Raw genomic sequence first — 17,520 nt, forward strand, 5'->3', positions numbered from 1 at the left:
CAGTATTCTACATGCAGCTTACACACAGAATCATAGAACTGTAGCGTTGGAAGGGGCCATTAGGGTCATCAAGTCCAACCCCATGCAATGCAGGAATCTTTCACCCATCGTGGGGCTCAAACCCACAACCCTGAAATTAAGAATCTTGTGCTCTGCCAACTGAGCTATCCCAGCTCTATACACCCACGTATCTTTATACAGCTCGGGACGATGAATCATTCTCATAATGCCGTATAAACTCCTTATGAAAACAAAAAGGAATATCTAAACAGCAAAGAAACATGTAACAAGTTAGGCTGCATAATAAGAAAAAAGTAAAAGACTGCAAAGTTCAGAAACTCATGAAGGCATTTTATAACAAAACATTGAAATCAAATATCTCTAGTCACCACTTTAAGACAAATGAACGTGAAGTACATGCTTATTTGCAAAGTAACTGGAAGATGTAACTCCAAAATAAAATACCAATGTGGGGAAAAACAGAGGTGAAGAAAGCATTCATAGTTTTGTGACTTATTATTTCTAAGGCCTTTTGAAAATTATTATATGAGCACAAGGAGGTGCATGGAATACTATCCTCCCCCTTTTATTTTCAAAACAACCCTACAAGGTAGGTTGGGCTAAGAAATGTTAAAAGGCTGAAGGCGATCCAGTGAACTTTAAGGCTGACTAGGGAATCCACAATTTTAATCCAACACTCTTAATAAGAAAGCCATGCTAACTTTCTATTTTTGAAGAGCTTACTCAACCCCAAATATGAAGAATAACAACAACATTCATAACAATAATAGTATCACACCAGCGGCAGCCTGTTCACATAAATGACTTGCAATTAAAGGTTTTAGAGAAAAACCACATGCAGGCATGTGACAATCCCAACAGTGTTTTTGTGTGCGCTCGTTTCCCCCCAAATAACGATTATGTACTATTCACATTTCCTATAAGACAGTATGGACAGTGATTTGTTAAAATTACTAATAACAGCAGCTCCACCGCACTGAGTATCATTTTGCCTTTACTGCCTCTGAACAAAGCGAATGAAGATAGTTACTAAGAAAACACCCTCTACTGCATGGCTTCTAAAAGCTTAGAAGGAAACACAAGAGCTGCTTTGAATGTCTATTGTGTATATGTGAGTCACAGCACAAAAAGCATGAACCTCAGGTAATCCTTTCAGTCATCAGTTTCGCCTTTTTCATGTATAGACTGTGTCTCAAGAGCACTGATGATAGAAACTCTACTGCTTATTCCATATTCAGTCTGATTTACAATAATCCTTGTGTTCTATTCGTAGCCATCCTGTTAACACAGCAGCTTTGCATTTTATTTGTTCTGGATTATGCAGGGCATATTAGGCAGTCAGCATTAAACCTAACTCAACATACAATTTAAGACATGTCATAACAGCCTACGAATTTAATAGGCTTCCCAAACAATGTCTATATACTGCACCAAATGGAGGGTTTCAACCAGCCAGCTTGGAGAACAATGACCTGGCAGTCAGTAGATATAAACATCTAAAAACCCCAAGCATCACATAATGCCTAATTGTTACAGAAACAGATTTTAAGCTCCCATTTGTCAGCCGCTAAGCAATATAGTGAAAATATGCCATTCCTGAGTTTGAGGAATCCTTTTTGATTCCAGTCCCATTACTACTCACCTACAAAAAATTATTTTACAACATAGATACTCTTAAAATAATGTCTTAAAAGCACACTCTACAAGCAAGCAAGATCACACAATGCTGGGATGTTGCTAGGATTTGCAAGATAGAACACTTTCCGGGTTTGTCACCTCATCAATTTCCATTTGTGAATCCTAAGGATTAGTTATAAATGACCAGCCTAAATAATGATAAAAGCACAGCAAGCCAGTTTTCTTTAAAGGACACATATTTTCACTGGTTCCACACACAAAAAAGTGTACATTATGCCCCCAGATGTCACCATGAACCAAAAAATGCCGCTCTAAAATTTCCCCCACGCGGGTGGCGCTGTGGGTAAAACCTCAGTGCTTAGGACTTGCCGATCGTATGGTCGGCGGTTCGAATCCCCGCGGCGGGGTGAGCTCCCGTCTTTCGGTCCCAGCTCCTGCCCACCTAGCAGTTCAAAAGCACTCCTAAGTGCAAGTAGATAAATAGATACCACTTTATAGCGGGAAGGTAAACAGCGTTTCCGTGTGCTGCGCTGGTGCTGGCTCACCAGAGCAGCTTCGTCACGCTGGCCACGTGACCCGGAAGTGTCTCCGGACAGTGCTGGCTCCCGGCCTCTTAAGCGAGATGAGCGTGCAACCCTAAAGTCGGACATGACTGGTCCACACGGGCAGGGGTACCTTTACCTTAAAATTTCCCCCAGTTCTTATCTTCAGCACTGGTTCAGTCACAGACCCAACCCCCCTCATCTGAACTGTACAAAATATTCAGCCTTTGTACTGCTTTTCCATATGCCCTGCAACCACTTACCGTAATCCACTTAAACCAGATTCCCCTTACTCTTGAAAATTTAACTTTACAAATCTGGACATGCTGTTGAGGACACAAAGCACTACAACATTTTCAGACTTTTCACTGAAGCTAAGGCTGGAATTACTATGATTAAAATAAAAACATTCTAAGTCTGCTTCATACAGAGGACTAGTGGAAATTAGGTTCCAGGGATAGTGTGTAAATCCAAAATTGTGTATAGCCAGAATAACCCTGAAGACGGCACATGGATCAGGCACTCTCTGGAAGTCTTCCTGTAAGATGTTGGAGAACCCCATGAGACCTCATGAAGGCCTCCAGAGCCTACATGAGATCTTCCCAGAGCCCAGTAAGCAAGTTTGAGAGATTAAAAGGTCTTTCTTCACCGCAAAAGCCTGGCATAGAAAGAGCTTTTAGGCTCTCCACCTTGGATGCATCTAATTTGTGCCATCGCAGCTGGCTGGCAGCCCAGAGCATAAAGCTGTGATCATGGAAATTAAATGCACGCAAGTTGCTAGTCCACTGTATGTTAGTCATTAAGATACAGCTTTTAAGCACACCAGAGTAGCCAGAGGATAAAATGTTTTCATTTCTAAACTAACTGTTCAAGGTACGTTTAGTCTTACCTGATAAATTACTAGTAGAGGAAAAACCTCCCATGCTAGATTCAGATACCACATCTGTATCACTTGCAGAGGAAGCCAAGCCAAGTATTCTAGTAATTTCTAGCTCCCTGTCGACATCAGTATCCGAGTCGCACGTCTGTTTTCAAAATAAAACAGTGCTGTAAGACTCCCAACGGCACAGCTCTAAACCATGGCACGGTTACATTTTCAAAAGGAATTCCCTCTTCCTTAAAACAGTTTTATCAGAAAAATATTCTGCTGCAGTCAGTAATGATCACCAGGTTTCAATAAAAGAGATAAATATGTGGTTATAAGTTAGTTTGCAAAGTAAAACAGCAATCTTTAAATACCGTATTTTTCGCCCTATAGGACGCACCGTCCCATAAGGCGCACCTAGTTTTTTTGGGGGGAAATAAAGGGAAAAATTTTTACTTTGCCCCCAGGCGCGGGGCTGGGGCGGGGGAAGCCCGAGCTTCCCCTGACCCCAGCAGCCAGAACAGGCAACTCTCCGCAAGCCGTGGGAGCCCGGCGCCGGGCTCCCCACCTTGCGGAGAGCTGCGCGAAGTCTGGGCGCGCTGAGCTCAGCACGCCCAGCCTTCGGCATGCAGGCAACTCTCCGTAAGCCGCGGGAGCCCAGCGCAGGGCTCCGGTGCCTTGCGGAGAGCCGCGCGAAGTCTGGGCACGCTGAGCTCAGTGCGCCCAGCCTTCGGCATGCAGGCAACTCTCCGCAAGCAGGCTTCCGCGGCTTGCGGAGATCTGCGCGAAGCCTGGAGAGTGAGAGGGGTCGGTGCGCACCGACCCCTCTCACTCTCCAGGCTTCAGCGAAAGCCTGCATTCGCCCCATAGGACACACACACATTTCCCCTTCATTTTTGGAGGGGAAAAAGTGCGTCCTATGAGGCGAAAAATATGGTACATGTAACAGTGTAAATATTTTTAAAATTGTGTATATTGCATACAGACAAACTACACTGGGTGGAGGCAGAAATGCCTTCCTCTTTTTAAAACTCGCAACTTGCTGGGATTGTATGTAAAGCCAAAATCGTGTATAGTCAGAACAATCCTGGAAAGACCTTGTGTGAACATCCCTACCTCTCTGATAGCCCCACAAGAGCCTCCCGAAGCTTTTAAGCTCTCTGCCTTCTGTGCATTTAATTTGTGCAATCGCAGCTGCCTGCCACATACAGCTACAATAGCGCAAGTTAAATGTGTGCAAGTTGCATGCTGACTGTACTAGCAAATAATCTGTCATTCCTAGCAAGTCTTGCTCATACCAATAGATCCAAAACCAATCAATGTAAGCCATCTCCACAGTTTTCTTGAAACATTAAGCCCATGCCATATTCACAAGGATAAGCAATATGCATATAATTATATGCTTAAGTCACTGGCTTTATTCAGATAACATTTCCCCCCCAGTTACAGGAGGTGGCAACAGGCCTCAATATCACATATGCCTTCTTCCACTGTCGCTGAGATGGATCTGATAATAAATTTACCCTTAAAGATCTGTCAACCTGGGCCAATTCTAGGTAAAAAGATGGGTTTGAGAATTGTTATCTCTGTTTTATATAATTATAAAATGAAATAATAAAAAAGCTCTACAAAAAAGGGGGGTTGAGAACAATCTGGTTTCAGATCAAACAAGCACAGTGCCGGATCATATCTTACTTTCCATGTGGAAGACAGCATGCACACAATCCCACAGCCCACTCACACTCCCTGCAACGGACGTGAAAACACCATCCAAACAAAGCCACTAAGTATAATTTATTTTGTATCTTTGCTCGCATTTTCAGCATGTCTTCTGAAAACATAGCATATTTGGTTCCACCTGCTGGCTTTAATCGCCCTCTCAATGACAGGTTTTTTTAAAAAAAACTGAACTTCTTACTAGCTTTACATTAACATTCAATAGCAAAATATTTACAACCAATGGCAATCTGAAGTAAACATTTTTCAATGCTAAATATATCCCACTGTTAGGATAAAATAAACTTTTCACCAGAGGATTACGGTATGTTTTATCTGTCTTCATCCATGTGTCAGTGAAGAGCAAGACGTATCTAGAAAAGCAGTGTGTTAAGGCAGAGGTTTTCAACCTTTTTGAGTCCATGGTTCCCTTGACCAACTACATTTTTTCTGCGGCACCCCTGTGGAGCCCAGGAGCCCAGTTATGTCACCCCTTGCCTGCAGAGCTGGCAGCTTCTCACCCTTTTTCAAACACCCTCCCTTGTGGAGTCTTCCCTCAGCCTCCTCTCCCCTCTCCTTGGGAGTCCTCCACACTCCCTGGTCTCCCCACCCGCCCCAAAGAGAGGTGCCTCCCTGAGGCACCCTTTGCCTGTGACACTCATAGCCAGGGCTGCTGCAATAAAAGCTGTGCAAGCCTTTGGGAGGCAGAGACACAAGAGAGCATCAGAGGAGGGAGGCAAGGAAGGAGGGACATAGGCCAGTGTTGCCCACGGCACCCCTGCCCATCATTCAAGGCACCCCAGGGTGCCACGGCACGCTGGTTGAAAACCCCTGTGTTAAGGAATTCTGGCTCCCAGCAAAACAAGGTCCTCTTAAAGGGTTTTGAGCACTGCCAAACTGTAGGTTTTTAGTTATAAGATAGGTTGCCTAAGTTTCCATAAATGCTCTGGGACCACATGGGCATGGAAAAGACAGCTAATCACCCCTTCCTAACTTTGCACTTACTGTCGAGATATCGCGAGCAACTTCACGACGGGGCTTGTCACAATAAGCCTGCGGGCTCTTCTGAAGGTAAATTCTCCAGAACTTCCACAAAACATCATCCTGATAAGAACAAAGAAAGTTATTCACCCACGTTTGTGTATGTTTATGTGCATGCAAAACATGTGGGCCTGTGTCGCTGCTCACTTTGCTGCTAACCAAGCCCCCACATTAACCCTCTAGAGCTGCACCTTCCCACCCCATGCAACTAATAAGCTCCCTTTTCAACTTCCCAATCTCATTTCACTCTTCTATTCTGCAGCCCTATTTTGCAGCCTTTTTCATGCCTATGTCCACGCTTACTCCTCCCCTGCTTTTTTTGCAATCCTCCCGTTGCACACAGACCACCTCTATGGTAACCTCCTGCGCCTTCCTTCCCCCCCCCCCCCACATTGCAACTCCTAAGCAGCCTCTTCACCCTCCACACTATTACGATGACGCTACTCCTTTCTATTTTGCTGCCCCCTTTGTACACCTGCTTTCATCCTAACCCTCCTTCCCGTGGCTCCTTTTGCAAACCCCATTTGCACCTTCATCACTTTTTTCTCCCTCCTCCTTCCTTTTCTCAGCTCCCACCCCTACTTCCATGCCTCCTCCTTCTGGGAAACAAGTGCATTTTCATTAAGCAGCACATAGATTATGTGCAATGGTTCTAAGCTGCATAACTGTCCATTGAATTTCATAATTCACTGCCAGGCATTCCCTGGAATGGCTGCAATCACACTTAAGTCACAGTTTACAATGGTGAGCCACAATGAATCTTGGGCCTGCACACACCCCCTGTCCCTTTCTGGAACAGCTATAAGGAGATCGATAACTTCTATTTCCGCTTTAGCTTTAACCACAGTTTAGCATGCTGCTGGTGCTGCCTGAACCCTCAGCTATGGCTAATCTAAACTGTAGTTTGTTGAAACAAGGATGCTTCTTAACTCATAATTTGAAGTTGTTTGGTTTCAACATACCATAGATTAACCAGATTGTCATGGTTTGGACATCACAACAAAGTTCTGTATTCCTCCTCGTGGCTGTGCCAGAGGCTCACTGTGGTTTAACACTAAGCCATAGATTAGCATTTCGTGAGATGGGACCACTGCACCAAGTAGGCTAAATGTACCTTGAACTGTGAAGAAACTCCTAAAGCCTGCAGTGCGTCGGCTTGCTTCGAGAGAATGAATTGAAAGCCTTCACAAATATACCATTCCCAGCTGCTTTCTAAAAGAAAAATGAGTGTCATGACTAATAGCTTGTTAATAGCCAAAATTATACCAATAAGGCATTTTAGGCTATGATCCTAAACACACTTACGAGGGAGTAAGATTTGATCATTGAACTTTTGATGTACAGTCATACCTCGGGTTAAAGTTGCTTCAGGTTGAGTGTTTTCAGGTTGCACTCTGTGGTGACCTGGAAGGTTTCAGAGCTCACGCATGCGCAGACGCTCAAAGTAACGTCACGCGCATGTGCAGAAGCAACGAATCGTGACACGCGCACGCACAGACGCGGGTTGTGTTCTGCTCAGGATGCGAATGGGGCTCCGGAACAGATCCCATTCGCATCCAGAGGTACCTCTGTACTATTAATAGTCTGTCCCCATCTACAGTCTAGCTGTAATATTTTGTGCCAGCTGTGTGTCAGCATTTTACTGATCAAATATCGTACACTAGAAAGTGTTAACTGTCGACTTAAAAGTGATATTTGTGCTGTAATCTATCTGGAAGCAATGTTGGGGGAACATATTTATATCCAAAAGCTATGGAGAAGTCATAGCTGATTAGCATATTTTGCCAGACAGTAGTGTTAAGTGTTAAGTTAGTGCCTGGCGTGCTCTGGTCCATGGGGTCACGAAGAGTTGGACACGACTAAACAACAACAACAAAGTGTTAAGAAACTGAGATATGAAAGCTAGGAGCTAAATGGCACCTTAAACCTAAGTTATGGATACAACAATAGAATGTCTATGCACTTTTTTATAACAAGAATACAAAGCTGAAAATGAACGAACTGCAGCTAAAATAATATGTTCATTTTTCACATGGTCTAGTCCTTCCCCTGCCCACGCCCTAATATTCTTAAGAGGGTCTCTTCTCCAGTCTTCAGAGAGTAGCTGGAAGTGGGGTAGCAGAAGAAGGTCCACTCTGCAGTTTTAATCTGAAAACTCAGGTACAGTTCTGTGCCCAGAGCTCAGAAATTGCTCCCGCTAATGAAATTCCCTGTCGTGCAATGCACTTAGAACAATGGGAGTTTCGAATACTGCCAGACAGCATTTTTTATGCTTATACATTCATGAAGATATTAGGCCAAAGGTTGGGGAATATAAATGTTTCATCTATTGTTACAGCACATTTTCTTTTTTTGGCCAACATACCAAGTTTTTTCTTCTTTTTTAAGCCTCTAGAGATGGACTGTGCTCTGGCGTTTGTAGTAGCATCACCAGTTATAACTTCTCTAGTCCTCTGCAAGACAGTTTTGAAAACATATAAGGTTAACAACAAACTGCAAAAAAATCCAGAAGCCTTCTTGTCCTTTTAAACATGTATCGCAATGGAACAACAGAGATCATTTTGGGTGAGCAGGCTCCTATTTGCAAAGCTACCATGGATGTAGACTTACAAGAATCCACAACACTATCACAATGCTCTTCTGGATTCCTGGACTACATGGATAAATTTTTGGATGACAGCATGCATCCACTTCCAGAGCCACTATGTGATTAGTTGCAGATAATAAAAAATGAACCAAGGCCAAAATATTTAATACAGGTGAATATATTTAATTTTTAATGAAGGTTTACACTAAAAAACTGAAGGGAATTTGGGAGTGTAAAAAAAAAAAAGTGAGACTGAGAATTGCTTACTTACTTCTATAACATTGTGGCATGATCTGCAGTAAAATTTTCCTTCTTCAGTAAGTCCCCAATTGATGTCAGAACATTGTACACAAGGTTCATTGTAGTCTCTCTATTTCAAAAAAAAAGGAAAAAATTGAATGTAAATAGCAGCAGTCTGTTCTTTCCAAGAGGTACACAGTCCTTTCATGGCCATAACATTTATTTCAATATACCACAGTAAAGTATCTTATCCATCGAAGAAGAATAACAGATTGCATCTTCTTAAATATTATTTACAGCCCAACCCTATGTATGTTTACTTGCTCCACTGTGCTCATTAGAGCCTAAGCAAATGTGCAGAAGACGGTACACAGTAACCCAGGTTGCAATCCTATGCACATTTAAAACTCAGTGAAAGCAGTGGGCCCTACTTCCATGTAAGTGTGACTTGGTTTGCGCTGTTGAGGCACCTGATTTAACTTCAACAAATAGGACTTCATGAGCTAAACACTTCTGTTGCATGACCTACCCCTTTACTCAATATAAAAAAGGTAAAGGACCTTGGGATGGTTAAGTCCAGTCAAAGGCGACTATGAGGTTGCAGCGCTCATCTCGCTTTTCAGGCCATGGGAGCCAGCGTTTGTCCACAGACAGCTTTCCAGGTCGTGTGGCCAGTGTGACTAAACCACTTCTGGCACAAGGGAAACCAGAGCGCATGGAAATGCCGTTTACCTTCCCGCCGCAACGGTACCTATTTATCTACTCACACTGGTGTGCTCTCGAACTGCTAGGTTGGCAGAAGCTCAATAGAAGAGTGTATAGAGCAACAGCACTACGCTGGGAACCTTAACACCTGAATAAATACAGTATTTCATCCTTCGAAGAAATGGCTGTGTATCTCCCCCAACCAGGTCCGGATTTAGGTTTGATGAGGCCCTAAGCTACTGAAGGTAATGGGGCCCTTTATATGTCCAGCTGTCCTTTGTCAACAACAAACTGTCGCTGTTTTTTGTGTTGAATGTATGCTATATGGTAATTTATGGGCACCCTATATATTGAATTGAGCAAACCAGTGATATTTTAGGGAGCAGGCAAGCAGGCGGGGCCCATTACTTACATCATAGGAGCCTACACAACACAAAACACTGTTGCTGTATGTAGGTTTTATTTTTATTTTTTTATCTTATATTTTGGAAATGTACATCCAGGTGGTTTTTTCTTTTTAATTGTTTTCGGGGCCCCCAAGAGAGTGGGGCCCTAAGCTATAGCTTGTTTAGCTTAAACGTAAATCCGGCACTGCCCCCAACCCACATCCTCCAGACCCTCTTTTTGGTTTTGGTTTTTTTAACAGCTGCACAGAAGGCGTTGTTCAACAGAGGAAGCTTTCCCCAGTCTGGTGCAGGAGGAGATGGCAGCTTAACCTGTTGAACTGTGCAGCCTGCTGGAAAAGAAATGGTAACCCTAAACCACTCCCACTTGACCCAAAGGGCTTATCACTAAGCTCGCCCCGAACAGGCTGTGTCCTGTCTGCATCCCTCGTGATACTCAAGCCCAGGGCTTCCTGCCTGCCCCGCATCCCAACCCTCTGTCCTTCTCAGGGGCAGCTGAAGGGACCCTTCCCCTTCCTCTTTGCGCCCCAACCTCACCGCGTCCTCTTCCTCCATGGCGCGCGGAGCGATCACCGCCACTGCGCCGTAGTAGCAACCATCCTGCCGCCGCCGAGCTCACCGAAACAGCAGCCGGCCGGGAAACGAAGCCTCCATCCTTTTCGTTCCGGGGATGCCGCTTGCGCACATTTCCCCCTCTAGCAAGGGGAAAGCAAAGCAAAAAAGAAGCAGCAAAGAGGCTCGAAATGCACGGCGACGGGGTTCCTGCTTCCCCTCCTCCCACCACCCCTTCTCTTTTTTGCTAAAAGGAAATCCCTGAGCGAAAAGCAGACAGGGTTTGTGTGTGTGTGTGTTTTGCTTTGCGCGTGGACTCAGTCCCCGAATCTGCTTCCTCCATGCGGCTATAATGTGTGAAGGGAGCTGCAGCCTCTGAGCGCGTGCAGATTGCCTTTCCTCTGCAGCCCGTGCCTGATTCTAGCCTCGCTTACCCAGACCTTATTCTTTTAAATTAAGTGCGTAAACAACACAGGTTTGCACGATGCCGACTGAGCCTGCTTTCGGAGAGGGACTCAGAAAGGCTTTCTGGAGAAGAAGCCTACACCACCAGCTAGTTATGAAAAAGGACCACGGTTTCCACAGCAGACTCTAACTTGTAGGCTTTAGCTTATATTTCTGGGTGGTTGTTAGGAAATTTAACACAGGGACAACATTTCCCCGTGCGGAGGCGACGGCATCTGGTCCGCGTTAGACTTGGCAAGTTTTCTCAAGGGTGACACTTTGTGCTTTTAGATGGAGAAATAGATGGAGAATGAAGACCCCCTCGGACCAAAGTATTCACTGGCGGCGATTGGTGTTAAAATCTTTTCCGAAGAGATGTATACTACAAACAACACAAAAGCTTTGCTATATAAGACTGTATGTAAATCCCATATCCACTTAACTTCTCTGTCTTGGATTTCACTGTAAGCGTTTGAAGAGCGGGTTTTTCACATTCACAATAGTGAACAGAAACAAATTTTTAAGCCATTCATTTACTAATACTAAACAAAGTAATATCGTTTTATAGTAAATGTGTTAGTTTATAGTGAAGGTACTTTAATTGCATCCCTGGGGTAATTCTAAAAATAATAAACTATCAAAGTAGTATTAAAGCATTAATCTAGCCTTTGTCAGGCATGGTGGCTTAAAACACAAGTTTCTAATTCTTATTTCAAAAAACATCAGCAGGCCCATCAGTAAACCCACTACCGGTGTGTTAACCTTTTAAAAAATACTACAAAGCTTGTATTTTTTTTAAATACGATTCTTAAGCACTGAACAATACAATAATAAAGCAACTATGTGTACAATTGTTCTTTCATAATCAAGGTTTTTAATATCATTTACAATATATGAAGAGAAAAACAAAACACTGGTCAAAAGATTGGCTGTTCGTAGTGTTCTTTTTTTAAAAAAATGTTGCAATAACATGACATTATATTACAAAGTATACATGTGGCATTATCCAATGAACTACTGCTTAAATACATATGTTAATTAATTTAAATGTATGAACTTTTTTTTTAAAAAAAGGCTAGAATTAAGACTGAACAAAACAATAGCAGTTTGCATGGAAGAGTTTTCAGAGGATGCTCCACCTTGCAAGAACAAAAGTGTTTTTCACACTATACATATGGGGAAGAAAAAGAATTAAACTTTCCCCTGAAGATGCCAAATAAATCCATAATTTTTTGGGAGCTATGGCAGAATGTTTGGGCAAATCAGTAGAGAGCTAGTGTGGTGTAGTGGTTAAGAGCGGTAGTCTCGTAATCTGGTGAACCGGGTTCACTTCCCCGTTCCTCCACATGCAGCTGCTGGGTGATCTTGGGCTAGTCACACTTCTCTGAAGTCTCTCAGCCCCACTCACCTCACAGAGTGTTTGTTGTGGGGGAGGAAGGGAAAGGAGAATGTTAGCCGCTTTGAGACTCCTTAAAGGGAGTGAAAGGCGGGATATCAAATCCAAACTCTTCTTCTTCTTCTAGTCCCCACATTCATGTTTTTGACTCAGATGTGAGCCAGCAGGAATGCTAGAGAGTTCTTGCAAGAGATCTATCATCTTTTCTGACAGACTTCCATATACTTAGCCATGCTAGACTCACTCTCATTACTGTCATTGGCACAAACAGGGACAGCTCAAGAGTACTTTGTTTTGTTTTGCTGCCATAAGTGGAGCAAAGTGATTACCGTCCCACACAAACTAAGCATGTGACCCACACCCTCCTTTCCTGTGGCATTGCGATGGATTCTGGGTTGCACTTGGCAGTCCATGTTGAAAGCAAACCAAAATGTACTCATTTTGAGTTCATGGCGCATGCCTCCATTGTCTCCTGAGAACTCAATGAGTTCATATACTAATTTGAGCATGGTAGGCGTTATGTTGCCACTGGTGGTTCCCAGGTCTGCCTGTATGCTTCAGCCACCAGATCAGCGGACCGACAAAGGCTGAAGTGCATCTGATGATCCCTTAAACAAAACCCATTCACAGTGCTCTGATAAAGGAGTCTTCTTGCTAGCCACACAAGTGCCAAGTGTTCAAAAATCAGAAGGGATTTAGAGGCAGGTCGTAAATACTAATCTGTAAATGGAGCACATTTCTTGTTTCTTGTTTTTTAATGTGGTTGCCATCCTCCTGGTTGGTTTGGGGAGAAGAAGGACAATGGTGCAGCAATCGCTCAGCAGTCCTACAGGAAGGCAAAGATGACCAATGTGCTGCTTTAACTGCACATATAAAACAAATGCCTCTGAAATGTTTCCATAAATGGAATCAAGTCGCTCTAATTAATAACTGTGGTCTTTAGAGGGCATGTTGAGTGAGTATACAACTTGCACCGTATGCTTCAGGTAATTTTTTCCTCATAATATTGAAAAACTGCATTTTCCTAGTTCACATTTTGTCAACACATTACAAGCAGTGTCATGGGGAGGGCATGTGATCGACCAAGCCAACAGGCTAGTGGCGTAGCGTGGGTTGTCAGACCCGGGGCAAGGCAAGTAATTTGCACCCCCTAACCCGTGGATTTGCGCCCCTAACCCTAACCCCCAGATGTTGCACCCGGTGCGGCCAGCCCCCCCTGCACCCCCCACGCTACGCCACTGCAACAGGCCGAGAGACAGCTAACCCAAACTATGCACTCCAGCAAGTATTGTATGCATGTATCTATTGTTCTTTTGAGTGGTTTGAGTAGGCAGCGAACAGGTCCCAGGTAGGGTGATGAATGAATGGTGGCAAGATATATGTTCCCTTCCTGGGCTCTCCAGGTCAGCCTGCTGCCCTCAGGCATGACAAAGAATGCTGTCCCGTTGCCAACACTGAAATTAAATTCAAGTGCCTATCTAGTCGGCTTCTGTGACCACAACAGTCTTTTAATGGGAGATAAAAGTAATCATTGTTAATGGGTTATAGCCAGTGTTGCAGAGTAGAGTCTACTCAGCGTAGACTCATTGAAATTAATGGGACAGGATCAGCTTAGATACATCAATTTCAATGGACCAACTCTCAGTAGCACTGCGTAGGCTCCCATTTACTCTGCATCCACAAACCATATCTGTCCGGATGTTCCTTTGGAAAGACTACTGCATTTTGATGTGTTTCCAAAACCAGCTTTGATCCAAATTGAGGAAAAAAACAACTTAGCTGTGTTTTAAACTCTTCCTATCTCTCTTTTTTGGTAAAATTCTTCCTTGTTTTTAATAGCTGTCATTTCTCCAGGCCAAAGGGGGGCAACAAACCCTTTAGCTGCCCATAAAACTCTGTTAACTTTGCAGAATACAAGACAGTGTGCCTAACAAATGTTTTCAAAAAGATTTACAATACTGTATTAAAAACACTTGGAAATAGCATATCTACTAGGGCATGTTGCCACTTCTCTTAAAGGAATTTCAGAGGAAAACTGCAGCCCGAAACACCTGAACTACAACTTATCAAGAAGTCAAACACCATTGATTTGGGCCTGAATAGAGACAATGGTTTCTTTTCCCACTGCCAATGTTAATTAACTCAGCATTGCTAATCTGATTGTTTTATTGCATATCACCGCTTTTGTAAAGAGTCACTGTGCTTGCTTACATACATTCTAGCTCTGACTCAGTTACTACTATCTGTGCATCTTGCATTTCAATTCCCTCTGATCTCACTCCTTACAACTGCCTGCACCCCTTAAAACCATGTGTATAAATACCTGCAACTGAGGATTACCCTTCATGTCTCTGATGAAGTGGACTTTAATCCATGAAAGCTTTTGGCATAATAAAATGTGTTAGTGTTTCAGGTGTCGCAAGACTTTGTTATTTTTGCTGCAACAAACACAACTACCCCTTTGGAAATTTGTCAGCTAATTAAGGTAGAGTTAGAATTCCCAAAGGATGAGATCACAGAAAACTTGGTAAAGAACTGGACAGGCTATTGCCTTGTTTTAGTGATGGTTTCTGAGCTTCAATGATAGACAGTGCAGTCCTATACAAGTCCATTCTGAACTAAGGCCACTGAGTTCAATGGTTTTTACTTCTGAGACTGCCATTACTCCTATAGAATTACATCCTTCATGTGCTTTGAGAAGTGTGAGTAGAGTCTTACAGATATGTAAAAGCACTTTTACAATTCATCATGAATTAAAAACTACTTACATTAATGTATAAATTAATCCTCAGCTAGATGAAAATATCTCTGCCTAAGGTTTCATTCTGTGTTGTTTTAAAATCAAAACCTAGATTCTGTTGTACTGGTTTAAAAAATATTTTAGTTGTTATTAAGGATGTTTGTAAATTGCCTTGGAACATATATAGAATTATAGAGTTGGCATGGATCCCAGCTTCTTACTCAAGGTGATTTGCAATCAACATTTTAAAATAAAATCAGCACAAATAATGTCAAACCATGAACAAAACACGCCCAGACTCAACCACAAACAAAATACCAGACTAAGGTCCTGTGTATAGCCTTCCCATAGGCATTTGGTTGGCCACTGTGCAAACAAGATATTAGATTCAATGGGTGTTTGGTTTGATCCAGCAACACACTTATGGTGTTCTTAACAAGCAAGACCAAACCAGAAATGACCAAAGTACAAGAGCTCATTGATGAAACGCTTGTACTATATCTTTCAGTAAATGGTTGCTATGGGAACCACCTAGTATGTGCCATCACTCATGAGTTAAGCATTTTTGTAGCCAGTGTTAATCAATTGGATTTCGTGGGGTCAGTTGTCTCCACCACTCTTCCACTGACAGCCATCCAGCTGGAAGATAGTAGTCAAGACGGAACTAACCACAGAATCAGATACCATTGCATCTCAGTATTCCTTAAATAATACGTTTGTTAAGGGTGTTGCTGTTAAGAGTTGTAATTTCCCAGCACTTTGGAACTTTGATTGGACATGAAAAACTCAACATGCTAAATCAAAAGGTGTCCTTTAGGATGGATGATAAGGACTATCAAGGGCTCCTAGTCAAGATGTCTGTATACCATCTCCTGCATCAGAGGCAATATGCTTCTGAATATCAGTCGCTCAGAGGTGGGGGGACAGCAGGAGAGGACTACTCCTGGTTAGCTTTCCATCTAGTTGACCATGTGTCAGGAATGAGCCGGCTCCAAATGGAACTTTACAGCCATTTGGCACAGGCTGAGCAGAGGCCAGAGCTGCCAGCGTCGAATCCCTCTGACCTTGGATGGCCGGTTGCCAAGGGAACAGCTGAGAGCGGGCTAGAACACAGCCAAAGCTCTCAGGAAGCTCAAAAAGGCACGAACAGACACAGAGACAGTCTTTCGGAACAGGAAGAGGTTGGAGCTGATCCAATAAGTCTGAAGAGTTGGCGAATGGGAGGGCTGCTGAACATGAAGCAAAACAAGAGACGTAAGGGGTGAAGGTTCAATATCTTCTGTAGGAACCAGAAGCAGTCTTCAGAAGGATCATCTTGAGTGAGAATGTCAGCAGCTTTGTTAGAGCTGTCCGGAGCTATCTGTCTGTTTTTGCAAGAAATCCTCCTTTTTAATTATCTGCGCTTACAGTGTTATTAAGCTGGGAACCTGGACTCCTGACACCATGGTAGGAAATAGGAACCTGATCTAGATATGCCTTTCATCTGATCTAACAGGACTCTTCTTACATTCATTTGTCAGCTGAAGATGGTGATATATTATGCTATCTTTTCTAGAAAAAGAGGTGCTGGAACTCACTATGAACACCTCCCTTATTCTCTTAGAATGGCAATGGCGCCCACTTGAGAGGTGCCGGAACTGAGTTCCGGCTGGAAAAAAGCCCTGAAGATATATTTATTCATTTATACCCCAGCTTTCCCTGATAGGCACTCAAGGCGGCTTACAGACAAAAATAAGAATGACTAGAAAATATAAAACATAGCGCATTGGAACAAAAAAGTCTTCACCTGCCAGTAGAAGGCCAACAAGGAGGGAGCCAGTTTGGCTTATCTAGGGAGGGAATTCCAAAATCTGGGAGCAGCCACTGAGAAGGCCCTATCCTGTGTCCCTACCAAGCATGCCTGTGAGCGTGGCAAGACTGACGGAAGGGCCTCCCCAGAGATCTCAAAACCTAGGCAGATTCTTATGAGTGAATGAGGTCTTTCAGATAGCTTGGATCTAAGCGGCAGGTGCTTTTGCCAGTTCTGTGTAGCAGGGAGGGGAAAGGCCTTTCCTCAGTGCTCCAGAGCAACCACGTTCCTCAAAATCCGCTACTGATCATCCTTCTGACTCTGCACAAAACTGCTCGTTACATCCTTATTAAATCTGTGCCCATGAAGCCAAGTTTTGAAAAGCAGCAATGCCGAGGAGGATAATTGCTTAATGACACTTAATGCTTCTTGCAACACTTGTGGTTGCTTTAATACATGGGAACAGGCAGCTGATCTGGGGATGCAAGAGAAAGAGGCTCAAGATAATTAGGCGCTTGCAACTTACACCAAATAGAAAGATCTCATCTCACTGCAATAGGTGTGGGATGAAGGCACGAATACCCTTTAATGGGAACTTAGGTGCATTAGTTAATTGTAGGTAGGCACTGCTGTGCCTTCAACTTCTCAGTGATTGCAGTGGTCTAATGAGCTGAGGAGGGGAGGTGTCTGTGGGTCTGTGACATGTTATAATCTATATAGGCTATACCTTTGTGCCCACCTTCCCTTTTCCACATTGATATTTGTGGCAAGCAGTGTGTTCCAAGCACAGAGGTAAGGGATGGGAGAATACAGCAGTTTTTACTGTCTCAGTTTCTCTCT

The 17,520-nt window shown here is 43.3% G+C and overlaps 1 protein-coding gene across 2 annotated transcripts in view; it reads right to left on the bottom strand.

Moving 5' to 3' along the window:
* TAF1B (TATA-box binding protein associated factor, RNA polymerase I subunit B) overlaps positions 1–10,440 on the bottom strand; it is a 34,364-nt gene extending 23,924 nt beyond the window's left edge. For both annotated transcript variants that reach the window (XR_014508957.1, XM_083431669.1), the window contains exons 1-6: positions 10,297–10,440; positions 8,682–8,780; positions 8,189–8,276; positions 6,938–7,035; positions 5,788–5,886; positions 3,091–3,226 (exon numbers count right to left, since the gene is read on the bottom strand). Coding sequence is in view for 1 of the 2 variants with exons in the window: in XM_083431669.1 (XP_083287795.1) it covers positions 3,091–3,226; positions 5,788–5,886; positions 6,938–7,035; positions 8,189–8,276; positions 8,682–8,780; positions 10,297–10,314 (538 nt within the window). In the remaining variant the exon portion in view is untranslated. The remainder of the gene's footprint in view (positions 1–3,090; positions 3,227–5,787; positions 5,887–6,937; positions 7,036–8,188; positions 8,277–8,681; positions 8,781–10,296) is intronic.
* Between the last annotated feature and the right edge of the window lie 7,080 nt (positions 10,441–17,520).

The sequence above is a fragment of the Podarcis tiliguerta genome, assembly GCF_965153285.1.
Source record: "Podarcis tiliguerta genome assembly, chromosome: 3".
NCBI lineage: Eukaryota > Metazoa > Chordata > Lepidosauria > Squamata > Lacertidae > Podarcis > Podarcis tiliguerta.